This window comes from Acartia tonsa, chromosome 13 (assembly GCF_053477335.1).
Source record: "Acartia tonsa isolate MP-2025a chromosome 13, ASM5347733v1, whole genome shotgun sequence".
Classification (NCBI taxonomy): domain Eukaryota; kingdom Metazoa; phylum Arthropoda; class Copepoda; order Calanoida; family Acartiidae; genus Acartia; species Acartia tonsa.
This window is the reverse complement of record NC_137272.1, coordinates 27,049,197-27,067,057: the sequence shown is the minus strand read 5'-3', so window position 1 is coordinate 27,067,057 and position 17,861 is coordinate 27,049,197. Positions and strand designations below refer to the sequence as shown.

Sequence of the window (17,861 nt, the reverse complement as noted above, 5' to 3'; positions counted from 1 at the left end):
AGTGCAATGGGGCAATCAAATAACCCAATATAACCTAACCCTAAAAACCCATTATAAAAATACGACGAATCGCCCCTTAAGGGGCGTTGCCACGAAAGGGACTATTCCCAAATAGCCCATTAAATTGAATTAAGTGTATGAACAATAACATATTCATGGTTGTATGTTTAATAGTCCAACCTAAACGAGATGATATGATAATATTAATTTCACATCTTTAAATCCCCAAACCTCTTTCAAGAAGACTTTTCATCAATTAAATCATTTTTTTAGCGGTTTCGCCCCTAGCCTCTCCAAAAAAATTGGAGACGCAACCACTTATTTCGAACATATTTTGGTGCTGCGAACCATAAATTTATGGATTCTCCATAATGCTTTCTTTTCAATCTTTAAATAATTTTTTTTTGGGGGGGGGGAGTTGGGGGTGTCGCACCCCCTTAGAAAATAGCCTAAAACCACCACAGGACCAGTAGGTATATTCCCTGAAGAGTAGAATCCAATCGGTTCAGTGGTTACCGAGATCTTAGGGACGGACGGACAGACATCATTCTACTTTGTATTATAGATTAATTACCAATGAATTTTTCAGCAGTAACGCATCTTTCTTCTTTTATTTTGTTCATTTGTTTCAATTCCTCTATTTTTTCCTCCAACTCATCAACCCTAAAAAAAATCAGTATGAGTCCAGTAGGCTGTAAATCATAATGGTACCCAAAGTTGTTTTATGTATAGGTTTTCTTATTAGATGGATAGAAAACATATGGAACTTTCAATAAATCTTCATTGGTTGGTTGGTCTAGATTTGCGATGTCCAAACTTTTCAACAAAAACAGTGTAATTTTGTATATCATCATGACAATAACCCCCCCCCCCCCCGAAATAGCCTGAACCTCTTAACTTTTCTAAAATCAAATACCATTTTTCTGACCATAAGAGCAAGCAATGAAATATCAAAATTAAATAAAATCAATTCTGTAAGAACATTACAGAAAAGAAATACAACACCAAAGTTTCAAGTTAAAATCAAAATATTTTACGTCAATACAATTTCTATCAAATTAAAATAAATTATTTTAACTGTACTAGGTACAAAATATTAAAATACTACTTTCTCATATTTCATACTACAAAACTAGATTTGTAAGTATATAATATAATTAAAATGTTAAACATTCATAAGAAAAGAGGTTTAGCCACTATTGAAAACTTAATTTGATTGTTTAGCTATCCCTTTATAATGTAACAGGATGTCTTTGTGTGTGTGTGCGTACAATAGGATCTCGCTAACCGCTAAACAGTGAGATATGGTTCACTATTCGAGTTCAGCTTCTATTAAGTCCTGGAAAGTTTGAACTATTTTGTGGGAGGGTACCTCCTTGTTCCCAAGAGAAATCACTTCTGGAAAAAAATGTCTAACCCCTCATATAATCCCCTATCTATTTTGATTCTCGTACTCGGACTTTTCTTAAACGGATTCAAATGCGGGAATAAGGTAAAACCAACAAGCGAAATAAAATTTGAGGTGCAGATATAAAGGTCGTAAATTTTAATAACTGATGCCCCCAACGACAGCTGAAAATCAAGTATAGGTTTCGTGATTTTTGCCCGGTTTAATTTCGTAGTTTGTATAATCTGATTCACATGCAGATCCCTGTTAAAAACATGGCGTACCTGGCCTCCTTGTCTTCCATCTGGTCATTAAGCTCTCTGAGAAGGACATGGGATTCCTCTAGCTGCACCTCGACATCTCCAAGAACAAGACCCTGTCCACACAGAGAGTATATCCATTACTATTTTATTTATTCTATACCTATATGAGCGACTACTTTTTCTATTTTTTACCTTATGAATTATTTTCGACAGATTTTTTATAAAACGGCTTGCTATATTGCATCAAGATCCATGACAGATCTGTATAGGAAATAAACGTCTATATATGAGCTCGAGTCTTCCAATAGTAAAGTGTTTAATACTCATAGTGGTCCAATAATCCATAATAATCTCTCATTGACCCGAACGATAAGACCCATTATTTTACTCTATAAAGAATAAATTCATTTCTTTTATTTCATGTTGCTATTTGAATTATATTAAAGTATTAAATTTCTATTCATAAAATAGAAAATTTAAATTTCTAAAATAGTAAATCAAAGAAAACTTAGCTTTAAAATAAATTGATACTAGCGACACGTCCAGATATTAAACTAAAATTTAACATTTAAATAAACACTAACCCTTTCAGGACGATAATTTGAAACAAAAAAATACTAGGATCCCAAAATATTTTAAAGAAAGAGAGAAAAAATTATAAATACGGTTTTAAATAAAAATAATGAAATTTAAAAAAAGACAAAAGGAAAGGGAAGTGAGAGAGAAGGACATTTAATCTTTAAAAAATGATGAAAAAACGAATATTCAGGGATAGAACAATGGAAGAAAAATATTAATATTCAATCTAGCCTATAGCGGTATAATTTTAGAACGCAACCTCTAGTAGATACAATAAAAGCAAGTAACCAATTCTCAGAGATGTGGACTGTAAATTACCATGGTTGGTTACCAAGTTATCATATTCGCTGGCAAAAAAAACCTAGGTTCTAAAGTAGCAGTGTCAACTAATAATCCTAAATCTACAGAAATTGGGGATGTATATCAATCCCCTACAATCAATGAAAAAATGTCCGAATAGTGAAAGGTTAAAAAAATTGGGGGATTGGACATATGATAATATTTAAAGCAATAGAGTTTGAGGGGTAATCACCCCTATACCCCCATCCTAATGAAGTTCTTGAGAAATCCTCACTGAGTTAAATAGGTGAGGAAAAAATGAGCCCTGTTTCTATGCTTGAAAGAATAATAGATATCATTCCTGTTGAGCCAGCTTATTTTCCAGCTCCTTGACACTGGTAGTCAGCTGGTCGACCTCCTCCTGCTTCGCCAGAAACTCGTCTCCAGCTTCCTAGAAACAGAACAATGTCAGGCGCATGACAACTATGTTGGTTGAATTCCTCGGCCCATAGAAAATCAATACATAAAACATTAAATAAAAGTTAAAAGGATCATGTTTATTAGTTATTTTTAAGGGGACGTCCCTCAAAGTACATTGCGACCAGAACCCGCCTCGAATATCCTTTGAAAATATTGGGTGGGGTAATTTTTATTATAAAAGTTATAAGCCTCGCAGGCATTAGACACAAAGATGTAAGGTATTATCTACCGATCGAAAGAAAATCTTGAAGTTTCCCCTGAAAATGTAACAATTATCACAAAGCTTTATTAAGAATAATTTCAATATACTAATGACCTATTGTTCTATCCCTTAGTTCCTGATCTAACCTGTAACAATTCTTTCATATCAGCGTTTTCTTCCTCCTTCTTGGCTATATCGGATCTCAGAGTTGAAACCTAGTCACAAAATAATTCGTGGATTTTTAAAAATTTATTTAGTAGATTTAAAAAAAAAAATGGTTAAGATTTTTTTGATTTAACGCAATGTCCGCCCGTTTGTGCAACGGATATCTCGTAACGTCAAAGAATCACACTATTGATCCTTAACTCTTTTAGGAAGTTCCTGTAACGATAAAGTATAATCATCATCATCGCAAATTATCTCTTCTTTCCAGAGCATAGGCCACGCACAATGGTTCTCCATTTATCTTTGAATTGGGCCTCAGTAGAGTCTTCACTGAAAGATGAAAAATTCTTTTTGCTCAGTTCTTCAAGGAATTCCCTCCTCCAGGTTGTTTTTGGTCTACCTGGTTTCCTTTTTCCTGTGAAGGGGTCCCAAGTCAAGGCTTGATAGGTTAAATCATCATGCCCTTTCCTTAGAGTGTGCCCCAACCATCTCCATTTTCTCTGTTTTATTGTCAGTTTGATGTCTGACATATCACTGCGCTCTAAAAGCTCAGCATTTGTGATCTAGTTTGGCCAAAAGATCTTGTGGATTCTCCTAAGACATTTGTTAACATATGTCTGAAGCTTGGAGACCACTGCTGTGTTTAGGAACCAAGTTTCGGCCCCATACAGCAAAACAGACAGAACATTTGACTTGAAAAGTCTTAACTTGGTCTTTATGGAGATGTTGTTGGAATTCCAAATTTTGTTCAAGCTGGCAAAGGCTGTTCTAGATTTGTTAATTCTAGCTTTAACATCTGTCAAAGTGCCTCCAGCTTCATCAATTTTACTTCCAAGATACTCAAAGCAGTTAACATCCTCAAGAATTTGGTTTCTAATAGTTATTGGTTCTTGGGAGTTTGCATTTAATCTGAGTATTTTAGTTTTTGGAACATTTATTTCAAGTCCAACTTTCTTGGAAGTTTCAGCTATCATGTTAGTCCTTCTTTGCATTTGACTTCTATTGCTTGTTAACAAAGCAATATCATCAGCAAAGTCCAGATCTCCCAAATATTTGGGATTGCCAAATAACTGCCAGCGAATGCCATCATTGCTTTCACAGTTCTTCATGATCCAGTCAATGGCAAGGAGGAAAAGGAAGGGAGAGAGAAGGCATCCTTGTCTGACACCTGTTACAATCTCAAAAAAGGTTGATAGTTTACCTTTATACATAACATTTCCACCTCCTTTATGATAGATAGCTTTAATGATATTGATTATCTTTTCTGGAATGCCATAGTGTCGGCAGATTTTCCAGAGTGATTTCCTGTCTAAAGAATCAAATGCTTTTTTGTAGTCAATAAAGTTTACAAAAAGCTCAGAGTTCCATTCCTTGGATTGCTCTATGATGATTCTTAGAGAGGTTATCTGATCAATAGTGGAACGGTTTGGTCTAAATCCAGCCTGATTAGGTCTTAGCTTTTCATTAACCTTCTTCTTTATTCTATTAAGAAGAATCTTACTAAGGATACGGCCAGGTACTGAAAGAAGCATTATCCCTCTGTAGTTTCCACATTGGGTCAAGTCTCCTTTTTTGGCCAGTATTGAGATATGTCCATTTTTCCAGTCCTCTGGGCATAACTCATCATTCCATATCTTAGTGATCAAAGGTAGGAATGCCTCAGCAGATGTGTCTAGGTCTGCTTTCATGACCTCAGCTGGGATGTTATCAGGTCCTGCGGCCTTGTTATTTTTCAAACTTTTAATGGCCTCTTTGATTTCCAATAGATTTGGCGCTCGACAGTCAATGTCAAGTGCATCTGAGGGCGGAATCTCAGTTTCTTCCTCTGGAACTGGAAGATTCAGCAGTTCAGTAAAATGTTCTGCCCATCTATTTAGAATATCCTCATCAGTTTTAAGGAGTGAACCATCCTTGTCCCTGATGTGTGATCCTGATTTGTGTACTTTGCCTGCAATGCTCTTAGTAATCTTATAGACATCTTTCATTCTATTTTGATTAGCAGCATTTTCTGCTTGCAAGGCAAGGTTTTCCAAGTGTTCTTTTTTGTCAATTCTGACACTTTTTTTGATTTCCCTGCTGAGCCTCTTATACAGGTCTTTATCTTCTGGAGAGTTTCTAGAGAGTGTCTTTTGTCTTACCTCTCTTCTTTGATCCATGAGATCAATGGATCTTTGAGTGATCCACGGCTTTTGGTTAGCCTTTTTGAAACCTAATTTTTCTTGGCTGGTATCATTATAAACTTTTTTGATACCTTGCCAAATATCTTCCACTCCATCTTCCTCTTGAAGAGTCAGCAACTCAAATCTATTCTTTAGAGTGAGCTTAAACTCTTGCAACTTTTCAGAGTTTTGGAGGGTTGTTAAATTATATTTCTTCCTGGGGTTAGGCTTTGTGTCCTGCTTTTTAAACCTAAGCCGAACTTTAGAAGATAGAAGATAATGGTCTGAATTAACATCAGGTCCTCTTTCAACCCTGACATCAAGGAGAGATCCTTTAAAGCGTCTAGATATACATATGTGGTCTATCTGATTAAAGGTTCTTTGATCTGGTGATCTCCATGTGGCAGTATGAATCTTTTTGTGTTTAAAGATTGTTCCACCAATGACAAGTTTGTTTTCAGTACAAAAACTTACAAGTCTATCACCATTGTCATTTTCCTTGCCATTACTTAAGCCTAGGCCATATCTGCCCATAACTTCTTCTAAATTCTCATTATTTCTCCCCACTTGAGCATTGAAATCTCCTAGGAGCATGGTCAGATCCATAGAGTAGTGGTTAGCGCACTACACTGTGGTTGGGAAAATCCAAGTTCAAGTCCCCTCATAGATATTGCACTTGGATGACAAATGCTGTTGCAATTTGTCAGAATATAATCACGCAACCTTCCCTGAGATGCCCTTAGGTTGTAAGGAGGGAGATTTGTAGGAAGTTAGGATCCTACTTATCAAGCAACTATAATCGTGCTTTCCCTCGTCCATGCTCCTCATTTATATGAGAGTGCCATTAATTAGGGTGGCTTAATATGGAACACCTGCCAAAACTCTAGGCCAGGGTGATGTAATAATTGAGTAGCTTCCACGAGAATTGCGGGTCAGCTTGTAATGTAACATAGAATACACTCAGCTGTGCGCGAAGCTTACCAATCTAGGATTGGTCAAAGGATTCTCACTTCCAATCTCCTCGTGCATCTGAATCCTAACTTCAGAGAATCAAGGCTACATACATACATACATACAGATCCTTTTCTTTATGACCATTTTTAAATACAGAGTCAAGCTGGTCATAAAATTCGTTTTTGACCTCTGTATTTGCTTGTTCTGTAGGAGCATATGCTACTATAATTCTCAGTTTGATGTTTTTAACTGAGGATTTGAAATAAGCCTCCATTATTCTAGGACCATGGGGTTGCCAACTGATCATGGCCTGCTCTGTTTGCTTGGTCAGCATAAGAGCCACCCCTTGATTATGGCCTAGATCCTCATTCATATGACCTGAGTATAGTATTTTCAAGCCAGAATGATGTTTAAACTCTCCATTGTTTGTCCACCTTGATTCGGTGATAGCCAGGATATCAACCTTGGCTTTTAGCATTTCTCGGCAAATGTTTTCTGTCTGGCCTGACTGAAACATTGTCCGAACATTCCAGGTGCAAATTTTTGCTGGTCTGCGGGAATTCAGAATCATCCGCCTGACTGGTCCATTAGCGGTTTCCCAGCCAAACATCATTTTGTTGTTTCCAACCTCTACTTCGTTCCCGAGCCCAAAGTTAAATTGGTCATTACTTTGTGCGGGTTGAACATAGCAGGTTTTTTCTAGGGAGGGATTGTTAGCCCCACCCAAACCCCCTGGACTGGGGGGAAGTGACCAGAATTCAGTCTGGCATCTACCCTGGGACCTTTCCAGCACAGTAGGACTCTTCTGGTGTAGCTGCCAGGGTCATTGATGCACGGTGCAGGATGGACGGCGTGCACGTACCTGGTCTCCCATCCCGATAAAGTATAATAGCAACTCCATATCAAAGGGTTATCTCATCTGTTAAGTTTTAACGCACAAAAATGAATATTGTTCAAATAGTAAGATTGTTCAAATTAAGCATTTTTAGCAATTTTAAAATTATTGTAAGTAGAATCCCCCCCCCCTCCCCTTTTTGGGAAGGAGCTACTACTTTATTAAAAGAACTAATACTAATAACTCAATATGGTTTAATCTTTGTCTTATATGTTTAGCTTTAGTTTACACACAATACCTGCAGTTTAAGGTTGGATATCTCGGTTTCTTCACATTCAAATTTCTGAGCGTTTAACTTTTGTTCCGAATCTAACCTATAAAAATAAATCAAAACAATTACGCTTTCTTTTTTATTCATTCTTTTTACAGATCTGATTTTAATAGTTGAGATTTGGTTGAAGTTGAATAATAAGGAATCTTATTTTATCTTAGTTTACTACCACTATATCCCTGAAACAGGACAGGTTCTGAACATCCCCGCTAAATTGGTTAAGTCAAAAAATTATTTTTAGCACGCCAAGAGTGGCATATGAAAATTCGTTTCCCTAACTCAATGAAACAAAAAAGGTCCAACCTTTCCCTTGCAACATGCAGCTCTTTCTTAAGCTCCTCTGTAGCCCTATGTTGTTCTGCCAACTGTTGCAGTAACTCGGAATTTTTGGTCTGCATGTTTTCACGTTGACTAACAGCCGCGGTTACAGTTTCCTGATATAAACAAGGACGATTACCTCCAATAAGAGCAATGTTTCAAGAACAGATATGAGATCGCAAATTATTTCTTAAAGATTAATCAATAGATTACATATACATATAAACTGATTTTTAAAAAGGTACATATATCATTAAAAAATCAACGCTTTCAAACAAAATACCCTGTTAAGCAATTAAACACATAATTGAAAATAATGGGTGGGGTGGATTAAAAGGAGGGGTGGAGGGGCGAAGGTTGGGGTTGAATTTACGAGTTTTTTTTACTTCTGATTTGTTAAAAAAATATAACTTTTGACACAATCAAAAAAGGTTATCAATACCTTTAAAGCTTTCTCTACCGAAGCCGCTTCGTCCAGCTGTTCTTTGAGAGCGGCTACTTCAGCGGTTTCTTTTGACAGCTTATCCTCAAGTGTTACCAACTGCTGCTCTTGACTTTCACCGCCGCCGCCGCTAACACTACGCTTACGCTTCTTTCGCTTCTAGAAAAACAAGGGTTGACAAGATCAATTTTATTGAAACCATATATTTGAACAACAATAAAAACATTTTTTCTCAAAATCTTATGAATTTAAAACTGGGAATAGTAAAATAAACTAAGGATAGAACTAGAATGCAAAATCTACGAAAATAAACTTACTCTTTTAGTGTTACCAAGAAGGAGAACAGAACCATATTAGTTCAACAATTAGCGAGATACAGATTATACACACAGATACAGACAGACAAACCTCTTCATACTTTAATTTTTCTTGTACCATAGCTGCTCTAAAAAAATTCCCTACCTCCATCTCTTCCATGAGCGCATCCACTCTCCACTGTCAATATTCACACACACACTCGCACACAAACATACAACAACAAATATTAATACCTCCATTTCCTCCATGAGCGCATCAACTCTCCACTGTCCATATTCACACACACACACACGCACACAAACATACAACAACAAACATACCTCCATTTCCTCCATGAGCGCATCCACTCTCCACTGTCCATATTCACACACACACACACACCACACACAAAAATACAACAACAAACATGCCTCTCCATTTCCTCCATGAGCGCATCCACTCTCCACTGTCCATATTCACACACACACACACGCACACAAACATACAACAACAAACATACCTCCATCTCCTCCATGAGCGCATCAACTCTCTACTGTCCAAATTCACACACGCAAATGCACACAAACATACAACAACAAACATACCTCCATTTCCTCCATGAGCGCATCCACTCTCCACTGTCCATATTCCCGCTCTCTCTCTGTCACCTTTTCTAACTGGTCCTAAAACAAGAATGATAACATTATTAAGTAACGAAGCATACAAATATTAACGAATTATCTTTATAACGAAAAGATCAGGGATATTGAGGGATAAGACGACTGATAATAATATTTGTAAACATACACAAGATTATCCCAATTTTTGTATTGAAACGAATTTGGGTAAAAGTGTAATCAATATCCTATTGTCCCATCCCTTCCTTGAAAGCATCGCAACTAAAAAAGAATGTATGTAGGACGTACTAACCTTGTACAATTCTTCAGTTTCTACGAGCAGCCTGTTGAACTCTGTGCATAGTTCTGATCTCAGGTTTTTCTCCTGGTTCTTCAGCTCTCCCTCCAACTCTCTGTTGCGCTTCTTTTCAGCCTAGGTTACATTTTAATTATTATATTAAAGTAGCAGGATGTCTGTGTGTACCGAGGGATCTCGCTAACAACTGATCCGATATGGTTCTCCTTAAGAATGTAGATTTCCAAGAAAAAAGGCCCACCCCCTCCCCTAAAGGCCTATGAGCGTAGTAGCTATTAATATATAAATAAATAAATTGATTGATTTACCTTCAATTTTTCTACCATTTCCTCCATGACATTTATAAGATTATTATAATTTTCCGCTGGTATCATAGTTGTCTCGGCCATGGTGGTTTCATCCATAGTCTCATCTGTTTCAGCTATACTCATTCTAAATAAATGGATATACAAAATGTGGATATTGTGACAGGGAAATTTTTGTCGTCCATATAGGTTGCTAATATAGTCCTCAGATATTAGTCAATAAGTTCCTCCATGGTCAGGGGAATGGATAGTCATAAAGGGGAGGGGAAGGGGGGTGTCGTTATATTCACCAGATGAAAAAAAAAATTATCAGGGTATGCGAGAATCTCTCTTAATATGCACGTATTATATATCCATTTCTAAATAAAGTCTTAGTAAAAAGAGAAGGACATATCATATAGGAACGCATTGAAAGATTGTTAAAATATTTACTGTATGCAAGAGATCTTAAGGACGGGGAAACTAATTGATTGTAACCAACTAATAAAAATCTTAAAAAAGTACGCAATGTTTTACATGCTCTGCATTATGACTTTTTAAGTATTTCTCTTTAATCAAAATTAGAAGCTGCGCCTCTAGCACCTGGAGAAAAGCCTGAAATCCAAAGTTTTTTGAAGTATAAAACTCAATATTTTTATTTACTTTATAAAATAGACTAGCGGCTACACCCCTAATGTTTAATGTTTTTTTTTATTTTAAATATCTAATTTGAGAAATAACTTGTCTATGTTTTCAATTGTTAAATTCATGCATCTACGCAGTGCGACTACGTAGCGCGACTATGCTAGCGACACTATGCGGCGGAAATATTTATTATTTTTGATTTTATTGTGATTTCTTTTGGGAGGGTGGTGGTACCCTCCCCCAAAATAGTTATAAACCTTCCCGGGACCTATGAGAAGCTACCCCGTTACGGAGAACCCGATCGGTTCAGCGGTTAGCGAGATCCTTCGGTACAGACACACAGATACACACACAGACATCCTGTTACTTTAGTATAAGGATTTATTGTTAGCTTGTCCATATTTGCATTGACAAATGTTATCCACACTTTTAAATTGTTTGTTTAATTAGCTTGGCTACGATGTAATTAATCGTCTGTTTCTAGAAAAAAAAGATACCTTGGAAGGGCAGGTAAAGGACACATGGTAGACCTAACAGGCGGGGCAAACAAACTTGATTTTCCTAAAAAAGAGATAAACTTACAAACAACATTAGGGATTTAAAGGGATAAGACAATGGCGGAAAAATTGATGTACAACAAATAATGATACATAAAATTACCCCTTCTGTAGATTTCAATTTGTTGTTTATACGTTTGGGCCAAAAACTTAATCCAACCAATCAAAATTCAATTAAAGTTCCAAAAGTTGTTATGCCAATGAATAAGAAAACTTTAAGGACTAGTTAAAAAAATAGCCTTTTGTCCGGAATAAACGTAACCTTTTTCATGAAATGATCCCTTACCTCTGCTCAAATGTGGAAGCATGGTAGACCTGCTGGAAGGTGCCCATTGTATAGTAGAATCTCTTCCACCCATACTCATTATACTTCTGTCTACACCCATACCTAATACATGAACAAGGATGACAACATACATAAGTAGGGAAGCACAAAATACTGGTAAATGGAAATACGGACAGATTTAAAATGCATATGTAAAGTAAAGAATAGAAAATTATTGGAGAATACAATAATAAAACCTAATGTTTAGCAGGAATGACAGACTGATGGACAAAGTAAACAAAACAGTGAATATAGTATAGGGAATCTTCACAAAATAAATTCAGTGGTCTATCTTAAATAGCAGCTAAGAAAATCACATTTCCTCCTGGTGTTACGAACTGACTGATGGACAGACAATGTATCTTACCTCCAGCCATCATGGAGCTGAACCTGGACCTCTTTGGAGGCGGCTCTGGGGCAACAGGTTCTGGTGCCTGCAAAATAATAAAAAAATAAAACTGCACGAAAGCGACTATTTAGAAAAACTATGTGAATGTATAAGTAAAGTATAGATAATAATCCAGACAACTACCTACCACAAGTGGTAGAGACTAGAGACCCTTTCGTCTGCTAGCAAATTGCTTTTTAATCTTTTGTACGGACTCCACTGTGTTTATATTTCAAAGCTATTAACAGATTTCAAAGACCCAATACAAAATCGGGATAGGGTCCCTGCCCTGAGGGAAGAGTTACATATATCTCATGCCACCTATATTCTTTAATTTTTATAAGAATACCACCAAAAACTAAATAAAAGGTAAAACAAACCTTAAACTCTTCCACAGAAACTTTGCTAGCGATGGCAGCAAATTTTAGGACATGGAGGGATTCATCAAAGAGGTAGGGAGCTTGGGACACACACACCAACAAACTTGCTTTTCCGTGACCAACCAAGTAGTCCTGAATTAAGAATCTTTTTATAAAAAAAAAACTATCGGCTACGCCACTAGTGGCCTTTAGGGGCACTTGAGGTAAGGGGGGAATGAGTTAGTTGACTCTCCAATTTTCATTTTATCAAAAATTTTGCGGGGGAGCGTAATTTTTTCTAGGGTAGCGGTACCCTCCCCCAATACAGTTATAATACTTCCCTGGAAACTTCTTCGTAAAAGAGAACTATAGCAATTCAGCCAAAAGGGAGATCGTTTGGTATACATACAGACAAATATCCTGTTACTTTTATATAAAATATTTATCAGTTTAAAAATGGATGGATGGGCGGAAGTCTTTGGTGCGCAATGACATTTTTTTGGTTGAGTATAAACTTTTAAGTTTCCAAACGTCTCAACCACTAATTATAAATTTATAATCTACAGTTGTGGTAATTTTATCAATTACCATATCGAGCATATACATAAATTCATCGGCTATTGTCTAATCTTTTTATATCTCTGATTAAAACCCTGTCTTACCTTGATTAGTCTAGTTAGTTTTGATTCTCTAAAAGGAGGCAGGTTCTGTTGTTTTTTCTTCAGCGTTTTAGATTCTTGATTTGCACGAATAGTCTAATATATAAGACAAAATGTTAATAACTCATTAAACTCAATAACAAAGTATATACCTGAACACTTTTTTACCAAAAGAAGGATATAAAATATTTAAGCATATTTAGTAAATGTAATGCTGAAGAAGCATGGATGTGATTTCAAGGGCAGATATTCAGTGGTTATAAATCAAGAACATATTTAAATATTTATATACTTTGTTTGAAACAAGTAAATTATATATTGAGTGCTCATTGTATAGAGTATCTTCACAAAAATAAATTAGTAGTCTATTTAAAAAAACAGACGAGAAAATCATATTTCCCCCATAGATTTCCAGAGTAAATAAATGACGGACAAACTGACTGAGTAAATTATAGAATGGCTTCGCTACTAACAAATCTATAATTTACCTTGATACATCTACCCAGGACCAACAGGCTTGTGTTAATATTGCCAGCCTCTTTCAATCTGAGGCCAGTATTCTCTGTCTTGCTGATCCTCTCACTTCCAGCCAGGTCACAAAATGAGAACAGGGACACCCTAACAAACAGTATATTAATATAAATAGGGACGTCTAGCAATAAGAATAAAAATAGGGACACCCTAACAAACAAAATAAAATAAGGCACACCCTAACAAACAAAATAAAATTAAGAGACACCCTAACACACAAAATGAAAACAGGGACATCCTAATAAACAAAATGAGAATACCCTAATAAATAAAATAAAAACAGGGACACCCTAATAGAAAAAATGAGAACACCCTAATAAACAAAATGAAAACAGGGACATCCTAATAGAAATAATGAGAACACTCTAATAATAAGCAAAATGAAAACAGGGACATCCTAATAACAAAATGAAAACATGGACACCCTTACAAACAAAATGAAAACAGGGACACCCTAACAAACAAAAACTTTAAATACAACACAAGGGTCAAGGTCCATTTAGAATTCAATAAAAACGAAAAAGAGGCAAATATATTATAATTCTTCTACTGGAACTTAAATCCTTACCTGGCTAGATGAGGATTTTTTGCATCGGCTACCCGAACAATCTTGACTGTGAAAATACAATGAGAACGGGAGGATTCCTGTTAAAATGATATTCATTGTCATTTGAATAAAGAGCACCGTGGGAAAAAAAATCTTAAACTAATCTACAACACTTTCTAATTTTTCTTTATAATACTATTGGGTTAACCCCTGGCGTCCAGGGAGGGCAATAGTGGGAGGTTCGAAAAATAGCCAAAAACCAACCAAGATTTAAAAACTTATTTAGTGTAGGGGGTATTTTTTTCTCCTTGTGGGGATTTCTCTTAAAAGGATGTTTGTACCCTCCTCCAATATTATATAGTTATAAACCTTCCCAGGAGCTAAAAGCTACACTGCAAAGGTTAGTCATATCGTTTCAGTGGTTAGCAAGATACTTCGGTACGCACACTCACAGACAAATATCCTCATCCTGTTATTTTTTTTTATAAAAGGATTTATTAAATATGAATAATGTTCCTGGTTAAGTTTAGTGGCAGCAAACTGCAGATTTTTTCTGCCAATAGAGAGTGCTTTCACGGCATCTTCTGCAGAATCAACCTTAATACATATCAATTGGTATCTATACAACCTTCATGTATATCCTTGACAGGGGTGGTCCGGCCCAATACTGGTTTTGATTGGGCAGTTTCGGGCATTTTATTTTTAAACTGGTTTTTAGAGCAAAAGAGGGGGGGGGGGTGTAAAAAGGGGGGTACATTGATAACTTACTATATCAATTGACCTATAATGTTTTTTTTTAGTAAAATAAAATATGTTTTTTAAGATATGTGCCCTGTTTATGGCATGTACTAATGATTTTAAATACCTAAAGGAAATAAAAACCAGGCGAAAATAAAAAATGGAGGCTAAACAATTCTTCATTAAACTACAATAACCCTTTCCCCCCTGAAAATATGAAATACTGGAAACCTGGAATTCTGTAAGATCCTTGATGTAGGTAAACCCATTCCTGTCCTGGGCAAGTTTCAGGGTCGGGCGTTTCACCTTCTCTCCTTTCTTTTTAGGAACCTGCAAAAATAAACATATAAGAACGTTCAAAAGGAGTGTATTTTTAGTTGTTATGAATCTTGTATATGATTCAATATGAATCGGTTCTACAATGCTACAAGGCAGTGGAAATTTGGCTATTCATTACACTAGTCCCCAAAGTTTTAGTTTAATCTTTCAACCACTAATTGTAATCTACATTAGGTATGGATATTCATTTATCGGCATTTGTCTTATCCCTTTAGATACCTGGTTCTTACCTGAACTCGTTGAAACAAATCATGAATTTGTTCATTGTATATCTCAGCAAAACTGATCCAAACAGAATAGGAGATATTCTCGTCATTTATAGACAATTTCGATGACTCGTTCGACAGGAAGACTAATTTTGGCGTGGATTTTAGGAATTAGACAAAACTACGTAAAAACTTTAAAGCATGGCTTCAAAACCGATTAATATCCGCTGGATTAGAACCGGTTATCAGCCCTACTGTACTAATAATCATGTACAGCATCGTATAACAGATAATAAAATAATATAAAAAAAATAATAAAATTAAGATCAGTTTTGTTAGGCCGTGACTTTAAAGTTCAGCCCTTCAGAGCTAACAAAACTGGTTTTAATCTTATAATCTTTAGTTTTAACATCCGCGGAAAGCTGTCTATATAATACCATGCGATTAATAACTATTCCAGATATTAGATGTCTAATTCTTTAATTTCCTGAATGGTTGTTTGATGTATCTAAAGATTCTAGAGTGGTATTTTTGCTGGAGGCTTGGCTTGCCTGTGATATCAAAATATAAATACCTAATACATTAAAAGTATCTTGTTGTATTTATTCATTTGAACGACTTAATGAAACACCGAAATGACCAATTTAACGTCCATTGTCTTATACTTTTGTTCCATGGAAAAAATGAGCTTATTAGTAATTATAAAAATAACATTATTATACTTATGGAAATCAAATGCAAGGTAAAATATTTTTCCAGTACGGCGTCCAAACCCGGTTAAATCCGCAGGATTAGAACCAATTCTTAGCCGAACTGAAAAATCTTGTGTAGCATCGTATTACTAACAATTTTCCAAGAATAATAAATAAAAATAAAAAATATTACTATCAGATCTGTTATCCCGGGCCTTCGAGCCCTAAAGGCTAACAAAACTGGTTTTAATCTTAAAGAGTAAAGCTTTCTATAATACGATACGATAAATGACCATTCTTCATATGAAAATCCTCCCAATATTTGAAGTGTTATTTATATTTTGTCAAGTTTCCTGACTCAAATGGCTTGTATTGCTGGACACAGAGGGTGTGGGAGACACGCCACGCACCTTCTCCAACTCTTGTCCTTGTCACGGGTACCAACATTAGTTTTCAGAATTTGTATCATTTGTTCAATTCCATTGTTAATAATTTAATTTGATTTACCACAGGTTAAAAGTGGGCAACAACAGTAGTTTTATATTTACATTTCTTATTTCCGTCAAAATTTAATTAGACTAATGCAAGACATTGATTGCACTTACAACAGAATAAAGAATCATTTACAATAAACAATAAAGACATTCAAATAAAGACAAAATAATTACCTTTAGATTTTAAAGCTATGCATTCCTTTCAGGGTTGGCATAAAAACCCAAGTTGGGTTTTATTGGGTTTTTTAACTCAAAAAACCCCCAAAAAACCCGGGTTTTTTAAAAATGTACCTTTTGTCGATAATGTTAACTCTATTTTGACTCATAAGGAGTACTATTTTCAAACAAATAATAGAAATTATAAAAACATTTTATTTCAAATATTGTATAACTGCATTTTAACTGCTTATTTCTATATATAAGTTAGGAATATCTGTCTATATGTACCAAAATAACTCCCTAACCACTGAACCGATATGGTTCTCAATTACAATTAGCTTCTCACGGGTCCGTTGAAGATTTTTAACTACTTTTTTTTATTGGGGGGGGGGGGGGGCAGATTTTTCTTAGCATATTTGTGGTGCCCTCCCCCAAAATTGGAATAAACCTTCCCTGGACCTATGAAAAGCTACCCTGTACAGGAGAACCATACTGATTCAGCGGTTAGCGAGATCCTATGGTACAGACAAACATCATGTTACTTTATAAAAATGATTTAACCTTATATCTTAAAATTCCTAGGTAATAATCTTTAGAAAACAATAAAACCCAAAAAACCCGGATTTTATTAATAAAACCCAATGGGTTGGGATATTTTTAAAAAACCCGGGTTTTTACCAACCTTGATTCCTTTATTTTCCAATTTCTTCCAAGAGAAAAAAGTTTTCATTTTTTCTTAATTTAAGACACATCTGTACAAATATTCAAGGCAAATGTTGGTCATCCCTAGTTTAAAAACTTCATCTCTTTCTTTAGCCTTAGTCGCAAGGTCGTTGGCATCCGCAGGCGCGGTAGAGTTGTACCCAACAGGGATCAGGGGTATGTCGCTGTTCAATTTCCCCTCCAAGGTTTTAAACAGGGTCTGGAAGGAGTTGGGCATCACGCCAGGTTCCTCCAACGTACCTGGGAGCAAAGCATCTCTATTAGTAACTTTGAAAGAAAAACAGCATGAATGCTACCATAACCGATCCTTTTATAAGTAGTATGTTTTTATGTCTGTAGATTAAGATTTAGATAAATAATTAAACCTATGGAATCTTAACTAGTTTTGGATATAAATCTCAGGATGGTTTTGGGCTAATTTTTCAGCTTGCCCTATCTTTCGAATAAATAGGACCCTGAAGATGATTCCTGTAACAGTTAAACGCGTTTAAGAAAGCGTAGTAACACTAAAATCAAAACCAAAAGTCCATAGGTTCAAATAAAACATGTTGATATTAAAACTTTTGATATAACTATCATAAATATTCACCC

General features: G+C 35.6%; 1 protein-coding gene across 1 annotated transcript in view; it reads right to left on the bottom strand.

Annotated features, from left to right (window-relative positions):
* Positions 1 to 17,861, bottom strand: part of LOC145334975 (uncharacterized) — a 39,074-nt gene that overhangs the window by 17,938 nt on the left and 3,275 nt on the right. Inside the window, exons 7-29 of the mRNA XM_080180624.1 lie at positions 17,336 to 17,510; positions 16,251 to 16,323; positions 15,692 to 15,756; positions 15,227 to 15,350; positions 14,889 to 14,987; positions 14,439 to 14,516; positions 13,941 to 14,020; positions 13,330 to 13,459; positions 12,845 to 12,937; positions 12,204 to 12,335; positions 11,803 to 11,869; positions 11,397 to 11,498; positions 11,051 to 11,114; positions 9,933 to 10,056; positions 9,622 to 9,741; positions 9,297 to 9,374; positions 8,395 to 8,553; positions 7,938 to 8,068; positions 7,602 to 7,677; positions 3,337 to 3,405; positions 2,874 to 2,959; positions 1,672 to 1,767; positions 575 to 663 (exon numbers count right to left, since the gene is read on the bottom strand). Coding sequence (XP_080036750.1) covers positions 575 to 663; positions 1,672 to 1,767; positions 2,874 to 2,959; positions 3,337 to 3,405; positions 7,602 to 7,677; positions 7,938 to 8,068; positions 8,395 to 8,553; positions 9,297 to 9,374; positions 9,622 to 9,741; positions 9,933 to 10,056; positions 11,051 to 11,114; positions 11,397 to 11,498; positions 11,803 to 11,869; positions 12,204 to 12,335; positions 12,845 to 12,937; positions 13,330 to 13,459; positions 13,941 to 14,020; positions 14,439 to 14,516; positions 14,889 to 14,987; positions 15,227 to 15,350; positions 15,692 to 15,756; positions 16,251 to 16,323; positions 17,336 to 17,510 — 2,310 coding nt within the window. The remainder of the gene's footprint in view (positions 1 to 574; positions 664 to 1,671; positions 1,768 to 2,873; positions 2,960 to 3,336; positions 3,406 to 7,601; positions 7,678 to 7,937; positions 8,069 to 8,394; positions 8,554 to 9,296; positions 9,375 to 9,621; positions 9,742 to 9,932; positions 10,057 to 11,050; positions 11,115 to 11,396; positions 11,499 to 11,802; positions 11,870 to 12,203; positions 12,336 to 12,844; positions 12,938 to 13,329; positions 13,460 to 13,940; positions 14,021 to 14,438; positions 14,517 to 14,888; positions 14,988 to 15,226; positions 15,351 to 15,691; positions 15,757 to 16,250; positions 16,324 to 17,335; positions 17,511 to 17,861) is intronic.